The 13125-nt window shown below is 29.5% G+C and overlaps 2 protein-coding genes across 2 annotated transcripts; both read right to left on the reverse strand.

Moving 5' to 3' along the window:
* Nucleotides 1-1477: 1477 nt before the first annotated feature.
* LOC100780795 (phenolic glucoside malonyltransferase 1-like) lies at nt 1478-3156 on the reverse strand. The gene has a single exon (NM_001317716.2). It carries the CDS (start codon nt 3108-3110, stop codon nt 1680-1682), a length of 1431 nt encoding a protein of 476 aa, NP_001304645.2. The 5' UTR covers nt 3111-3156; the 3' UTR covers nt 1478-1679.
* A 3414-nt stretch (nt 3157-6570) lies between these two features.
* Nucleotides 6571-8207, reverse strand: LOC100785084 (phenolic glucoside malonyltransferase 1). The gene has a single exon (XM_003554846.5). It carries the CDS (start codon nt 8115-8117, stop codon nt 6678-6680), a length of 1440 nt encoding a protein of 479 aa, XP_003554894.2. The 5' UTR covers nt 8118-8207; the 3' UTR covers nt 6571-6677.
* Nucleotides 8208-13125: the final 4918 nt, after the last annotated feature.

Genomic DNA, 13125 nt, shown 5'->3' on the forward strand with positions numbered 1-13125 from the left:
AAAACTCTACACTTTCTATTTAACTAACACAGACAATAAAGACACATTAAAATGGAATTAAAACTTGAAAGCTTAATTCATAACCTGACCAAGACAAAGTATATAAATAATGGGATTTTTTTTCTTTTGGATATAATGTAAAAGTATTAAATATATCTTATCAAATATAAACACGGTCAAAATCATTGAACCAGTCATATAATTCTTAAAATATCCACACTTTAGACTAAGCTCTACTAACGTCCATTTTCATCAAGTTAAGTTAATTTAGACGGAGGTAAAAAAAAAATATTGAATAGTGTAAATAAAAAGAGGATAATTTAACCTTGTTTTAATCATTAAATTTGTTCTATCTAACAATGCCAAAGCCAAAGCCAAACCCAAGAATCACATTTAGATTAGAAAAAACTTCATAGAAGTCAATCCTATAAAGTTGTTAACATATTATTTAATAAATGGTTATTATAATTATAAAAAGAACCCATATATCTAAAATATGAAGCCTTATTGTGCAATAAGGAAGCTACCATCAATAAATTTTGTTAACATGGATGGATTTTAGGATTGATATCCCTGCTCTGTAGCTGGCTTGCCTAGTTTTTCTTTAGATCAGTAATGCAATTCATTAACAGCACAAGTGCTAAATAATACAAGACATGAAGAGTTTTTGTGTTCCCCATGCAGCGGCATAAATATCTCTACAAGGATCTGAAATCTATTAAAAAGAGCACAAACCGGGAGCCCCCAAGCTACAAAAAGAGCACTACCTGAGAGCCTATAGAACCAATAAAATCCAACAAGGAAACAAATCTTAATCTTTTTTATTTATTTGGTACCATCCTAATTAGGGCCTTAGTCATACCCAAACCCAAAGGTATTCCTACAAATTTTGTTCCTTTGAATCCACTACAAAACTAAACGTCCATGGAACTTAATCACACCTAAAACTTATCGTCACTCTCTTATACAGACCAATAATTGCATACACTAAGATACGGACCCTACCAATAAAATTTCCAGCATTAAATAAAAACTTATAAAAGCCTTACAGAAATCAACGGAACATTACAAACTGGATAGACACAGCCCCGACTCCACCTGCCTCTGCTGATATGATACAGAGAAATCCTTTTGAAACACTTTTAACCAGGTCCGGGTAAAGAACATAATTTAAGTTCACTTTGAATTAAAGTTCTAGTAACATTAAATTTTCAATAATAATTTTTCCTTCAACATTATATAACGTTATAAACCAGTGAAGCTAGCTAGCTATCTTGATAAAAAAAAACACTTAGGAGCATCATGGATCTGGAGCAGGAGCATGGACGAAAGACTCGGGACTCAGGAGCATGAGTAAAACAATGTATCAAGATGGATTAATCTCAATATTCTAATGTAATATTTGATTTTTAGTACAGATGATTTGGTGCCTGGTGCTCATGATTAAAATTAAGATGTTTAATTTAAATTGTGATGTCTAATGCAGAAATTAAAATACTAGTTAAAACTTAAATATTCATTCCCACCCTAATAGGCCACATGTATCATAATGCAAAATTTTCTAAAGGCATAAAATAATCAGAAAATGAAAACAGGAAATGAAAATACAAATCAAACACATCCTTAAATTCCCTCAAATTTTACCATCCCTTTGAAACACTAAAGTTTAACAACATTGATCAAAGAGATTCAAGTCCTTCAGCAAAATGAGTCATGAATGATTCCATTTCTTGTTTGTATAACACCAAAGTAATCTCAATTCCTCCACTGTCATTCCTACTTTCAGAAATGAAAAATCCTCCGGTTGGGCCTATAGAAGTCACATCCACCTTCTTGGGCCTCCCCCAACCAAAATCAATGCTATAAACCTCAAACCGTGGTGACCCACCAACAGTAAATATTTTATTATTCATCCGCATTTGCACCTTTTCTGCCAAAGTTGTTGCTCCACTTAGCACTTCATTCTCCAACTTTTGCAAAGCTTCTTTTATCCCCTTGAGAGCATTGATGAAATCATCATCCCCTGACAAATTCTTTGTTTCATACAGAACCTTATGGCCAATAATGCAGCTTCCAACATATGTTGATGGAAGAGGTGGCTCCAAGCGAGACCTGCAATCCACACTGAACAAAAAAGCCACTCCATTGGCCTTTGGTTTGTCTGCTTTGACCAAACATTGCAACACATAAGCACATGTAACCGAAAATGTTGAAAAGTGAGCATTCTCTTCTTTGAGCTTGGATTGTGCATGATGCTTGAGCTTTTGGATGTTCGATGAGGTTAATTCAAACGACCATCTGATTGCTTCTTTTGTCGTTGCATTTACACCACCACCGAATTGATCCAACACCTTCATGCTCCTACTATTATTATCTCCACCATAGTGCAACCAAGCAGACAAATAATCTGCACCAATCCCTGAAGTGTCTCTTATCGTTGACCTATCATAGAAGGGTGTGAGATGTTGTGGTAATGACAACAAAGGTGATGAGAATGATTCTCCAATGAGGTTATTATTATTATTGGAGCAAGCATAGGCCCATGCTTTGAGAAACAAAGTTGAGGCTTTTCCATCCATAGCTGCATGGTGTGTGGCTATTCCAAGAGAAAAGCCATGGTTTGGAAAAAGGGTAACTTGGAGGGCCATCACAGAAGCTTGTTCGTGTGAATTGGCCAAATGGGGTATCAAGGGATGGCGTAGAGAAGCATCACAGATATTGGAACAAAGCATGTTGAAGTCAGTGTTGGACTCAGCTATGGTGAGGGAAACGGCATTGCCAGGGACATAGTTGATGATGGGGTGGGGTGAGTCAAGGGGCCAAATGATGGAGCCAGCAAAAGGTAGAAAGTGTTGGAGTGTGAGGGAAAGAGAGTGTTTGAGATTTGGAAGAATGGTGTCGAAGAATGAAATGGTTTGGTTGGGGAATTCATAGAAGAAAAGACGCTCAACTGGGGGAAGCCTCAGCCATAGTAACTCAAAGAATGTGAGAGACAAAGATGTTTGTGTTGTCGTTTTTTCCTGTGGTGGTGACACAAGGCAAATTTCAAGTATTTTCACTCTTGTTGCTTTCTCCATGGCTAAGAAACTAATTGATTTGATCCTTGACATGACCAAGCATGCTTCGTAGCAATCTAATATATAGTACGTATTTTGGTTTTGTGACTCTCCCACTCTCTTCATATGATATTTTACCAAATAGTATATAGGAAAAGAAAAATGTTTAATGAAAATCTCAAATCCTTATAAAGAGGACGAAGGAGAGTAAAAAATATAGGTATCATGAGAATTTTATGAGATAAAAAGAAGAAAATAAAGAGAAATGGTACATATTGATGAATTATTTAAAATAATATGATATTTATGTATCATTATTTTTAAAACAAATATACTCATATATTTACTTTTTCTTTTATCCTCTTTTTCATCTTATTTTTCTTTCTATTTTTTCTAAGAAAAATGTTTCATAAACACTCCAAATACTATTCAAACACCTGGAGCTAGAAGAAAACATATTATATGATTTATGATACAATGATAAGAAGAAATAGATAAAAAGAAATAAAAATTGTTGGTACGATGATTAACTTATAATTAGATATTTCTCAAAAAAATTATAAATTATTAAGATATTTAATTATAATTTTTTTGAGAAATATCTAATTATAAGTTAATAATTTGTGAAATAAAATTAATCCTATTAAATATGCAATTAATCACGTGTACTGATTAATCATGTATATATCATAAAAATCTTATAAAAAATATGATAATATTTTTATATAATTTTAAAAATTTACAAGATTTTTTAATGTTAAAATGACTTTTTAAAATCGTAATTCACTACACCTTTTAATTTATGGTGTTTTTTTTTTCTTTTATGTCCAGACAACAGTTCACCATGCAGCTTTTGATCATGGCATCAAATCACGTGGAGAATTCTTCAAATAAAATATTCTCCGCGTGACAAACGGGTGCACAGACATTTTTCTCTTATATATTTATTTATATTACACGCTTTGCAGAAATTCTTCTAATTGAATATCTTTAATATGAATAAATAGACGATATAAAAGAAAAACACCTAATTAATAAATTTATTATTTTTATAAAATGGATTAAATGAATTATTTGTATTTAAAAAATTGAAAGAATAAAATAAAAACTGAATAAATTATATTAGACTAGATTCCATATAAAATTTACCTTAAATTCTATTTTATTTAAATACCGCTCTTTTATTTCTTTAGATGAAAAAAGAAACAGGAGACAAAAATGAGAAAAATAAAAATAAAATTAAAAGTTATTGGAATACTCCATCGAATTTGTTCCTCTCTTCCCTTGGCTGCGACTTAGCAATTGCTAATTAGCTTGTTTTAGTCTTTTTTTTTTTTTTTGCTTTGTTTTCTATTACTCATCTCATGTACCAAATAAAAGAGAAAAAAATTAGGAAATTATTTTTATTTTAGAATTAAATAGTAAATTAAGTACTATCTATCTTTTTCTTGTTTTTTGATCAAATGTTTTGTTATTAGTTTTTTTAATAATTTTTATTGTGAAGATAATGAAATTTTATATATATATTTAGATATATATATATATATATATATATATATATATATATATATATATATATATATATATATATATATTATTACAAAGATAATTATATTCTTTCTCTTTTTAGATAAAATATTCAAATATCATTTATTTTTATTTTGAACAGTATTTTCTTTATTATCCATTATTACTTTTATAAAAGCTTTTAACGATTACATTTACAAAATTATTAGCCTTTCTTTATTATATTAATTTGATAATTAAATATTATTTACTAATCTTTATAAATGTGGTAAGCTAAATTATGAGCATTATGTAACGGACTGACAATATTCACCAAAAAAAAAAATTAATGGATTGACAATTTGAGATTTTAGATGCATTAACAATTATCCTCTCTTAATTTCTTATGTTATTTCTATTTATTTTTTCTCTTTTTTTTTTTTCCATTGTTTATGAGATTTTAAGACGTTGCTAACCTGGTGTGCATGCATCTAAGCACTTGTAAACTTTGGAAAAATAATGTACATATCGAGTTGCCCCATAGACTTGCTAAACTTCGCTTCTTGTGCGTAATTATTGTTATGACATAATTTTTTTTAATCAATAAATATTAGTTAATATTTTTTTTATTACCATGATATTGGTACGGACTATACACCAGATTTACTAATGATTAATCTCCGTTAAAAAACTTGATTGACTCACCTAAAAACTTAAAACTTGCAAGAGATAAGAAATTTAAATGTAAAATTTAAAAAAAGTAAGAGAGAGAAATGATAAAAAATTTAAAATAAAAGATGAGGAGATAAAATAAAAATTAAAGAGATAAGAGATTAAAGTAAAAGATAAGAAATGTAGAAGATAAAATAGATAAGATAAGAAAAGTAAAAGATAAAGATAATGATAAAAGAATGAATACAGAATGTGATAATGTTGGGACGTAACATGTCTTATTTGTCTAAGATGTATTATTTTAGATTTTTCTCTATCAATTACGTTAATTTTTCCTACTCATATCTATTAGAACACTTGCCCCTAGTGTCTCATGATGACAAGCCTATCCTACCTATCCATTTCCCAAATGTATTTGCAAAGACTCAATATATAACATGCAGACAGTTCTAATTCTAGATGTTTGCTTTGATACATGAGCATAATGCAATCACTCTATGTCTAACAATAATTTTATTAAGGTGCCCCTCCCTTTGAGTTCTATTAGAAATTACCCTTTTTCGAGTGACTAATCCCTAAAACTCATGCATATAAGACCTTCATTCTATTTCTACTAAGGATTAACCTCTTTTGAGCGCCTAACCCCTAAAGATGATCCAATGATGAATGATACATGAAATTAAAATTAAAAAGGATAATAGGAAAGAAAACACCTATTTGCATTGATAGATATGAAGCATACAATACATCTTTTGATTTTTTAGGCATACCAGACCCTAACTAAGGGGGTTTAGCCTCTCATTGCCATGAGAGGTTTTACAATTTAGGGACTGATGTTGAATAGAAGAAGTGGGATGGATAGAGGAGGAAAAAAGGGATAGTGGACATAGATAGAGAGTTTCTCCTACTAGAGATGCTGAGAAGTGGGATGGATAAAGGAGGAAAAAAAGGGATAGTGGACATAGATAGAGAGCTTTGAGTATCCGGGATGGTGTGTAGGGATTGGTATCTCAGTGTATCTTTCTTCTTTTCTTCCTACTCCTTTTATAGGCCTAAGGTAGCTCAATTTATATTCAAAAGTACATTAAAAGGGAACAAGTATTATTAAGAGAAATAGTTTTTTTAAGTGACAAGAGAGGAAAAACATTGACATGAAGCAAAATAATAATAATCATGGGAATGGAAAGAATTAAAACTGTGTGACAAAGCAATCGCAGCATAATTTAAACAGAAAGAATTAAAAACCCACCAAAACTTGGACTAGATCATAAAGCTTCCAAATTAAAATTTAATTTCTCTAAGCATAAAATAATATGAAAACTAAGTCCTTCAAAAATATATAATCATCAAGTAATTCTTATTTCTCAAATGAAATGCCTGGCACACGTAAATTCCATGAAATATTATCTTACCAATCCCCTGAAACACTAAAGTTTAACAACTTCATAAGGATTCAAGTCCTTGGGTAAAATGAGCCGTGAAAGTTTCCATTTCTTGTTTGTTCAGCACCAAACTAACCTCAATTCCTCCCGTGTCATTCCTACTTTCAGAAACACCAAATGCTCCTGTTTTGCCTATAGAAGTCATATCCACCTTCTTAGGCCTTCCCCATCCAAAATCAATACTATAAACCTCAAACCGTGGCGACCCAGCAGTGGTAAGTATTCTATTATCCCTTGCAATTTGCATCATTGTAGACAAAGTCACTGCCCCATTCAACACTCCATCCTCCAACTTTTTCATAGCTTCATTTATTCCCTCAAGAGCATTGATGAAAGCATCATCTCTCAACAACTTCATTGTCTCATCCATAACCCTACGGCCAATAATGCAGTTTCCAAAATATGTGGAAGGAATTGGTGGCTCCAAGCGAGCCCTGCAATCCACACTGAACAAAAAGGCCACTCCATTGGCCTTTGGTTGTTCTGTTTTGACCAAACATTGCAACACATAAGCACACGTAACAGAATATGTTGACACATGAGCATTATTCTCTTTGAGCTTGGATTTTGCATGTTGCTTAAGCTTTTGGATATTAGACGGGGTTAATTCAAACGACCCTCTAATGGCTTCGTTTGTCACTGCATTTGCACCTCCAAGATCCCACACCTTCATGCTCCTATTGTTCGGTCCACCAATGTTCAACCAACTGTTCAGATACATTGCACCAATTCCCGTTGTGTCTTTTATCATTGACCTATCATAGAAGGGTGTGAGATGTTGTGGTAATGACAAAGATGATGACAATGATTGTTCTGTGAGGTTAGTATTATTGGAGCAAGCATAGGCCCATGCTTTGAGAAACAAAGTTGAGGCTTTTCCATCCATAGCAGCATGGTGTGTGGAGATTCCAAGACAAAAGCCATGGTTTGGAAAGAGGGTAAGTTGGAGGGCCATCACAGAAGCTTCTTCATTGGAAGTGTTCAAGTGGGGTATCAAGGGATTGCGTAGAGAAGCATCACAGGTATTGGAACAAAGCACGTTGAAATCATTGTTGGACTCAGCTATGGTGAGGGAAACAACATTGCCAGGGACATAGTTGATGATGGGGTGGGGTGAGTCAAGGGGCCAAGTGATGGTGCCAGCAAGAAGGAGAAAGTGTTGGAGTGTTAGGGAAAGAGAGTGTTTGAGATTTGGAAGAATGGTGTCAAAGAATGAAATGGTTTGGTTGGGGAATTCATAGAAGAAAAGACGCTCAACTGGGGGACTTCTTAACCATAGTAGGTCAAAGAATGTGAGAGGCAAAGATGTTGGAGTGGTGGGATTGGTTGTTGTTGTTTTCTGTGGTGGTGCCAATGAACAAAATTCAAGAACTTTCACACTAGTTGGTTGCTCCATGGCTCTAAGAACTTCAACCTTATAGCTATTGGTATGATCAATCATTCTTCTGAAAGGTGGTTTTTATATAATTTTGCTTCTGAAGCTCTTCAGCAAAAGGCTAGCTCATGCATTCACACAACATATTTTAAGCTAACCAACAATAGGAAATTAATTAGCTAGTGCTATTAATTAAATACGAAAAACAAATTTAATATAAAGTGCAAGTAGGTTCGTTCTCCGTCATTACATATTTTAAATACTTAAATTGAGATTTAGTTTAAATAATTAAAGGACAATATTGGTTCGTTTTCATTTTTATTGCAGCAAATAGCACTGCTCCAATTTAGTATAGTAACATGTGCGGTGGTCACCACTACTCCTCGTGGAGAATTCTTCAAATACAATAATCTCCTCGTGAGAATATTTTACTCAAAAATATGAAAAAATATATTTGAACAACTTAAAGTGTGTTTTGTTTGGTTTAGAGAATGTAAATAAACATTATAAAATTAAAAGAATTTTTTAATTAAAATAAAGTATAAAATGTGTAAGTTTAAAAAAAAATTGTTTAATATTATTTTTCTCTTTTTTATCAAATGTTATGATGTGGATATTTTGATAGAAATAAATGATTAATAGAATTAATGATATGATGTGATAGAAAAATAAATAAATAAAAGGTATTGGTCGGTTGAGTGTTGTAAATTTTGAGTGTTAAAATATCAACGCTGCACAAATATTTCACGCTTTGAAGAAATCCTTTGCAGCAATTTTGTGAATGGATCAGGGTTGAGACTTTCTCTCAACATTATATTCACATTATTTTAAACTTGTGGTTGATTTTAACGTCACATTGTTAGAATTAATGTGTTATATGAGAAATATATGAGTTATGTAGAAACTAATAAATAAATGATTAATAATTAAGAAATAAATTATAATTGAATTTAATACGAGATGGACTCAATAATAATGTGAATACAGTCACATTATTATTATTATTATTAATAATAATAATAATAATAATAATAATAATAATAATAAAAAAGTCACATTAAAGGTCTATTATATTATTAATAATTATATAGTATAATAATTGAGTTTCAGAACAATTTTTTTATTTCTTGTATTTACAAATATTTTTAGAAATATCATATTATTTTTTATGTCTAAAGATTCATACAGAAAACAATTAATTAATGTAACTTTAAAATAAAAATAGCTAGAAAATTGAAGTGAGAAGTTGTTATAAACAATATATTTTTTATTGGACAAAAAAAATATAGGTATCATGAGATTTTTATGAGATAAAAAGAAGAAAATATAGAGAAATGATACATATTGGTGAATTATTTAAAATAATATGATATTTATGTATCATTATTTTTTAAACAAATATACTCATATATATACGTTTTCTTTTATCCTCTTTTTCATCTTATTTTTCTTTCTATTTTTTTAAGAAAAATGTTTCATAAACACTCCAAATACTATTCAAACACCTGAAGCTAGAAGAAAAGAAAATATTATATGATTTGATAGAAATAGATAAAAAGAAATAAAAATTGTTGGTACGATGATTAACTTATATTTAGATATTTCTCAAAAAAATTATAAATTATTAAGATATTTAATTATAATATTTTTGAGGAATATCTAATTATAAGTTAATAATTTGCGAAATAAAATTAATCCTATGAAATATGCAATTAATCACGTGTACTGATTAATCATGTATATATCATAAAAATCTTATAAAAAATATGATAATATTTTTATATAATTTTAAAAATTTACAAGATTTTTTAATGTTAAAATTACTTTTTAAAATCGTAATTCACTACACCTTTTAATTTATGGTGTTTTTTTTTTCTTTTCTGTCGAGACAATAGTTCACCATGCAGCTTTTTCTCTCCGCGTGACAAACGGGTGCACAGACATTTTTCTCATATATATTTATTTATATTACACGCTTTGCAGAAATTCTTCTAATTGAATATCTTTAATATGAATAAATAGACAATATAAAAGAAAAACACATAATTAATAAAATTTATTATTTATATAAAATGGATTAAATGAATTATTTGTATTTAAAAAATTGAAAGAATAAAATAAAAACTGAATAAATTATATTAGACTAGATTCCATATAAAATTTACCTTAAATTCAATTTTATTAAAATACCGCTCTTTTATTTCTTTAGATGAAAAAAGAAACAGGAGACAAAAATAAGAAAAATAAAAAAAAAATTAAAAGTTATTGGGATACTCCATCGAATTTGATCCTCGCTTCCCTTGGCTGCGAGTCTGCGACTTAGCAATTGCTAATTAGCTTGTTTTAGTCTTTTTGTTTTTGATTTGTTTTCTATTACTCATCTCATGTATCAAATAAAAGAGAAAAAAATTAGGATAATTATTTTTATTTTAGAATTAAATAGTAAATTAAGTACTATCTATGTTTTTCTTGGTTTTTGATCAAACGTTTTGTTATTAATTTTTTTTAATAATTTTTATTATGAAGATGATGAAATTTTATCTTTATTTATTTATATATATATATATATATATATATATATATATATATATTAGATAAAATATTCAAATATCATTTATTTTTATTTTGAACAGCATTTTCTTTATTATCCATTATTACTTTTTTAAAAGCTGTAAACGATTACATTTACAAAATTATTAGCCTTTCTTTATTATATTAATTTGATTATAAATAATTTGATAATTAAATCTTATTTACTAATCTTTATAAATGTGGTAAGCTATATTATGAGCATTATATAACGGACTGACAATATTCACAAAAAAAAATTAAAATTAATGGATTGACAATTTGAGATTTTAGATGCATTAACAATTATCCTCTCTTAATTTCTTATGTTATTTCTATTTATTTTTTCTCTTTTTTTTCATTGTTAATGAGATTTTAAGAGGTTGCTAACCTCCTGTGCATGCATCTAGGCACATGTAAACTTTGGAAAAATAATGTAGATATCGAGTTGCACCATAGACTTGCTAAAATTCGCTTCTTGTAATTATTGTTATGATATGATTTTTTTTAATCAATAAATGTTAGTGAATATTTTTTTTTATCACCATAATATTGGTGAGGACTATACACCAGATTTACCTATGATTAATCTCCGTTGAAAAACTTGATTGACTCACCTAAAAACTTAAAACGTGCCGAGCAGTTTGTCGAGGGCCTTTGACTCGGCCTATGTAAGGCTCGGCTCGATTTGACTTGTTTACTATAAAAGTCAAACTCAAATTTTTTAAAAAACCTTTTTAGATAAAAAATGTCAAACTCAAACTATAAAAAAAGTTTATTAAACTTGACAAACCGGCTTGTTTAACTAATAATAATAATAATAATAATTTTATTTTATCAAATCTTATCTTATCCAAATTTTATTTTATCCAGATTTTATTCCATCTAGATTTTATTTCGTCCGGATTTTATTTCATCCAATCTTATCTTATCTCTTCCAGATTTTATTTTATTTCATTTATGGACTTGGACTTAAAATAGATTTGTGAGCTTTGGGGCTGAGGACGTATCTAACAGCACCAAGGTTTTAGTTTAGGGAGTTTTTTTTTTTCGAAGAGGAGAATAATTCTAGGATTTTAGAATTTCAGTTTTTATTACTGTTCATGCACACTGTTCACGTAGAATAAAATTTGTTTTCTACAATTTCGTTTCGGCTTCAATCTACAGTTTCGTTTCTACTGATTAATGGAAGGCTAAGTCTCCAACATTGTTTTCTCTTAAGGATCAAACACAGCTCTCTTTGAGGTTTTGTTATTACTATTGAATACTGATCAATTTTTCCTCTTCACCAATTACTTTGTATTTGTTGCTATTAATCCATGCATGCTTAGTGCTTGATTAATTGTCTCTGCGCTTAATTTATGTTCATGCTTAATGATTAGTTTCGTTCATGATTAATTGGTGTATGTGTTGTTTAATCACATAATGACAGTCTTATGTTAATTTTCGCTTAGTAATTTAATTTAGGGTTGGATTAAGTGATTGGACTGATTAAGGATAAATTCTCGTAACCTAGGATAAGAGACTTGCTTGTGAATCAAGGGGAAACATGTTTTAATTCAGTTATTTTCTAATTCAAATTTGTTTGATGTTTAATTTACAAAAACAAACACCCCCCAATTCGTTATTGTTTTATTACTATCTGTTATGAAGTTGACCATTGCTCGTTGGGAGACAACCTATGATCACTTCCTAAATACTGCATTTTTAATGTTTATTTGATTCGGGTACGGCCTCGATCAATAGTATATAAGATATGGCTTGAGTAGACTAAGATGAAATTATTGTAGATATATTTTAAAAAAAAATATATTTAATATAATTATATATTCAAAAAATTGGATTAAAAATTATTAATTTAACTAATAATAATTTTTGTTTGGCTATATCAGTGTAAATCATCTCTAATCCATACATTTTTTAATATTATGCTCTTTTTATTTTTCTTTTGATATACTTTGTGCTTTAACGACTTGAATTCAATATGATTTTGTTTATCAATTATTTTTGGATTTGTACATTACTTGTATGAAATTTTATAAGTTTCATTTTTTAGTTAGTATTTCACTAGGTTTTAAAATAATTAATTAATCAAAGACGTCTTTAAGCAAGCTTTTAAATAGGCTCGTGGGTCAAGTCAGACTTTTATGTAAGCTGAGCCGAGCCTTAAAAAAAAGCCTATGACAGGTAATGAATCAAGCTCAAGCCTTACGTATTCAACTCAAGCCGAGCTCAAGCCTAATAAAGCTTGGCTTGGCTCATTTCCACCTCTACTACAAACAATAATCAAAACCTTAATTACATGCACATAGGATCAAATAAATTAAGCATTAATTAGTCTTGAAGGTGTTTTAAAAAAATTCATTTAGGCATAAATTGATGTTACAACAAAATATGATGAAACAATGGTTGGCGATAAATAAGAAAGAATGTATCTTATGCCCTATTTCCTAACAGACCAGGAATGGTGTTTTCAAGTGGTTAGGATGTTCAACAATGTTACCAA

This window comes from Glycine max, chromosome 19 (assembly GCF_000004515.6).
Source record: "Glycine max cultivar Williams 82 chromosome 19, Glycine_max_v4.0, whole genome shotgun sequence".
In the NCBI taxonomy this organism is placed as follows: Eukaryota; Viridiplantae; Streptophyta; class Magnoliopsida; order Fabales; family Fabaceae; genus Glycine; species Glycine max.

Bases quoted from the DNA above. Each gene is read 5' to 3' on its own strand.
- LOC100780795 (NM_001317716.2), bottom strand. From the start codon at position 3,110: ATGTCAAGGATCAAATCAATTAGTTTCTTAGCCATGGAGAAAGCAACA.
- LOC100785084 (XM_003554846.5), bottom strand. From the start codon at position 8,117: ATGATTGATCATACCAATAGCTATAAGGTTGAAGTTCTTAGAGCCATG.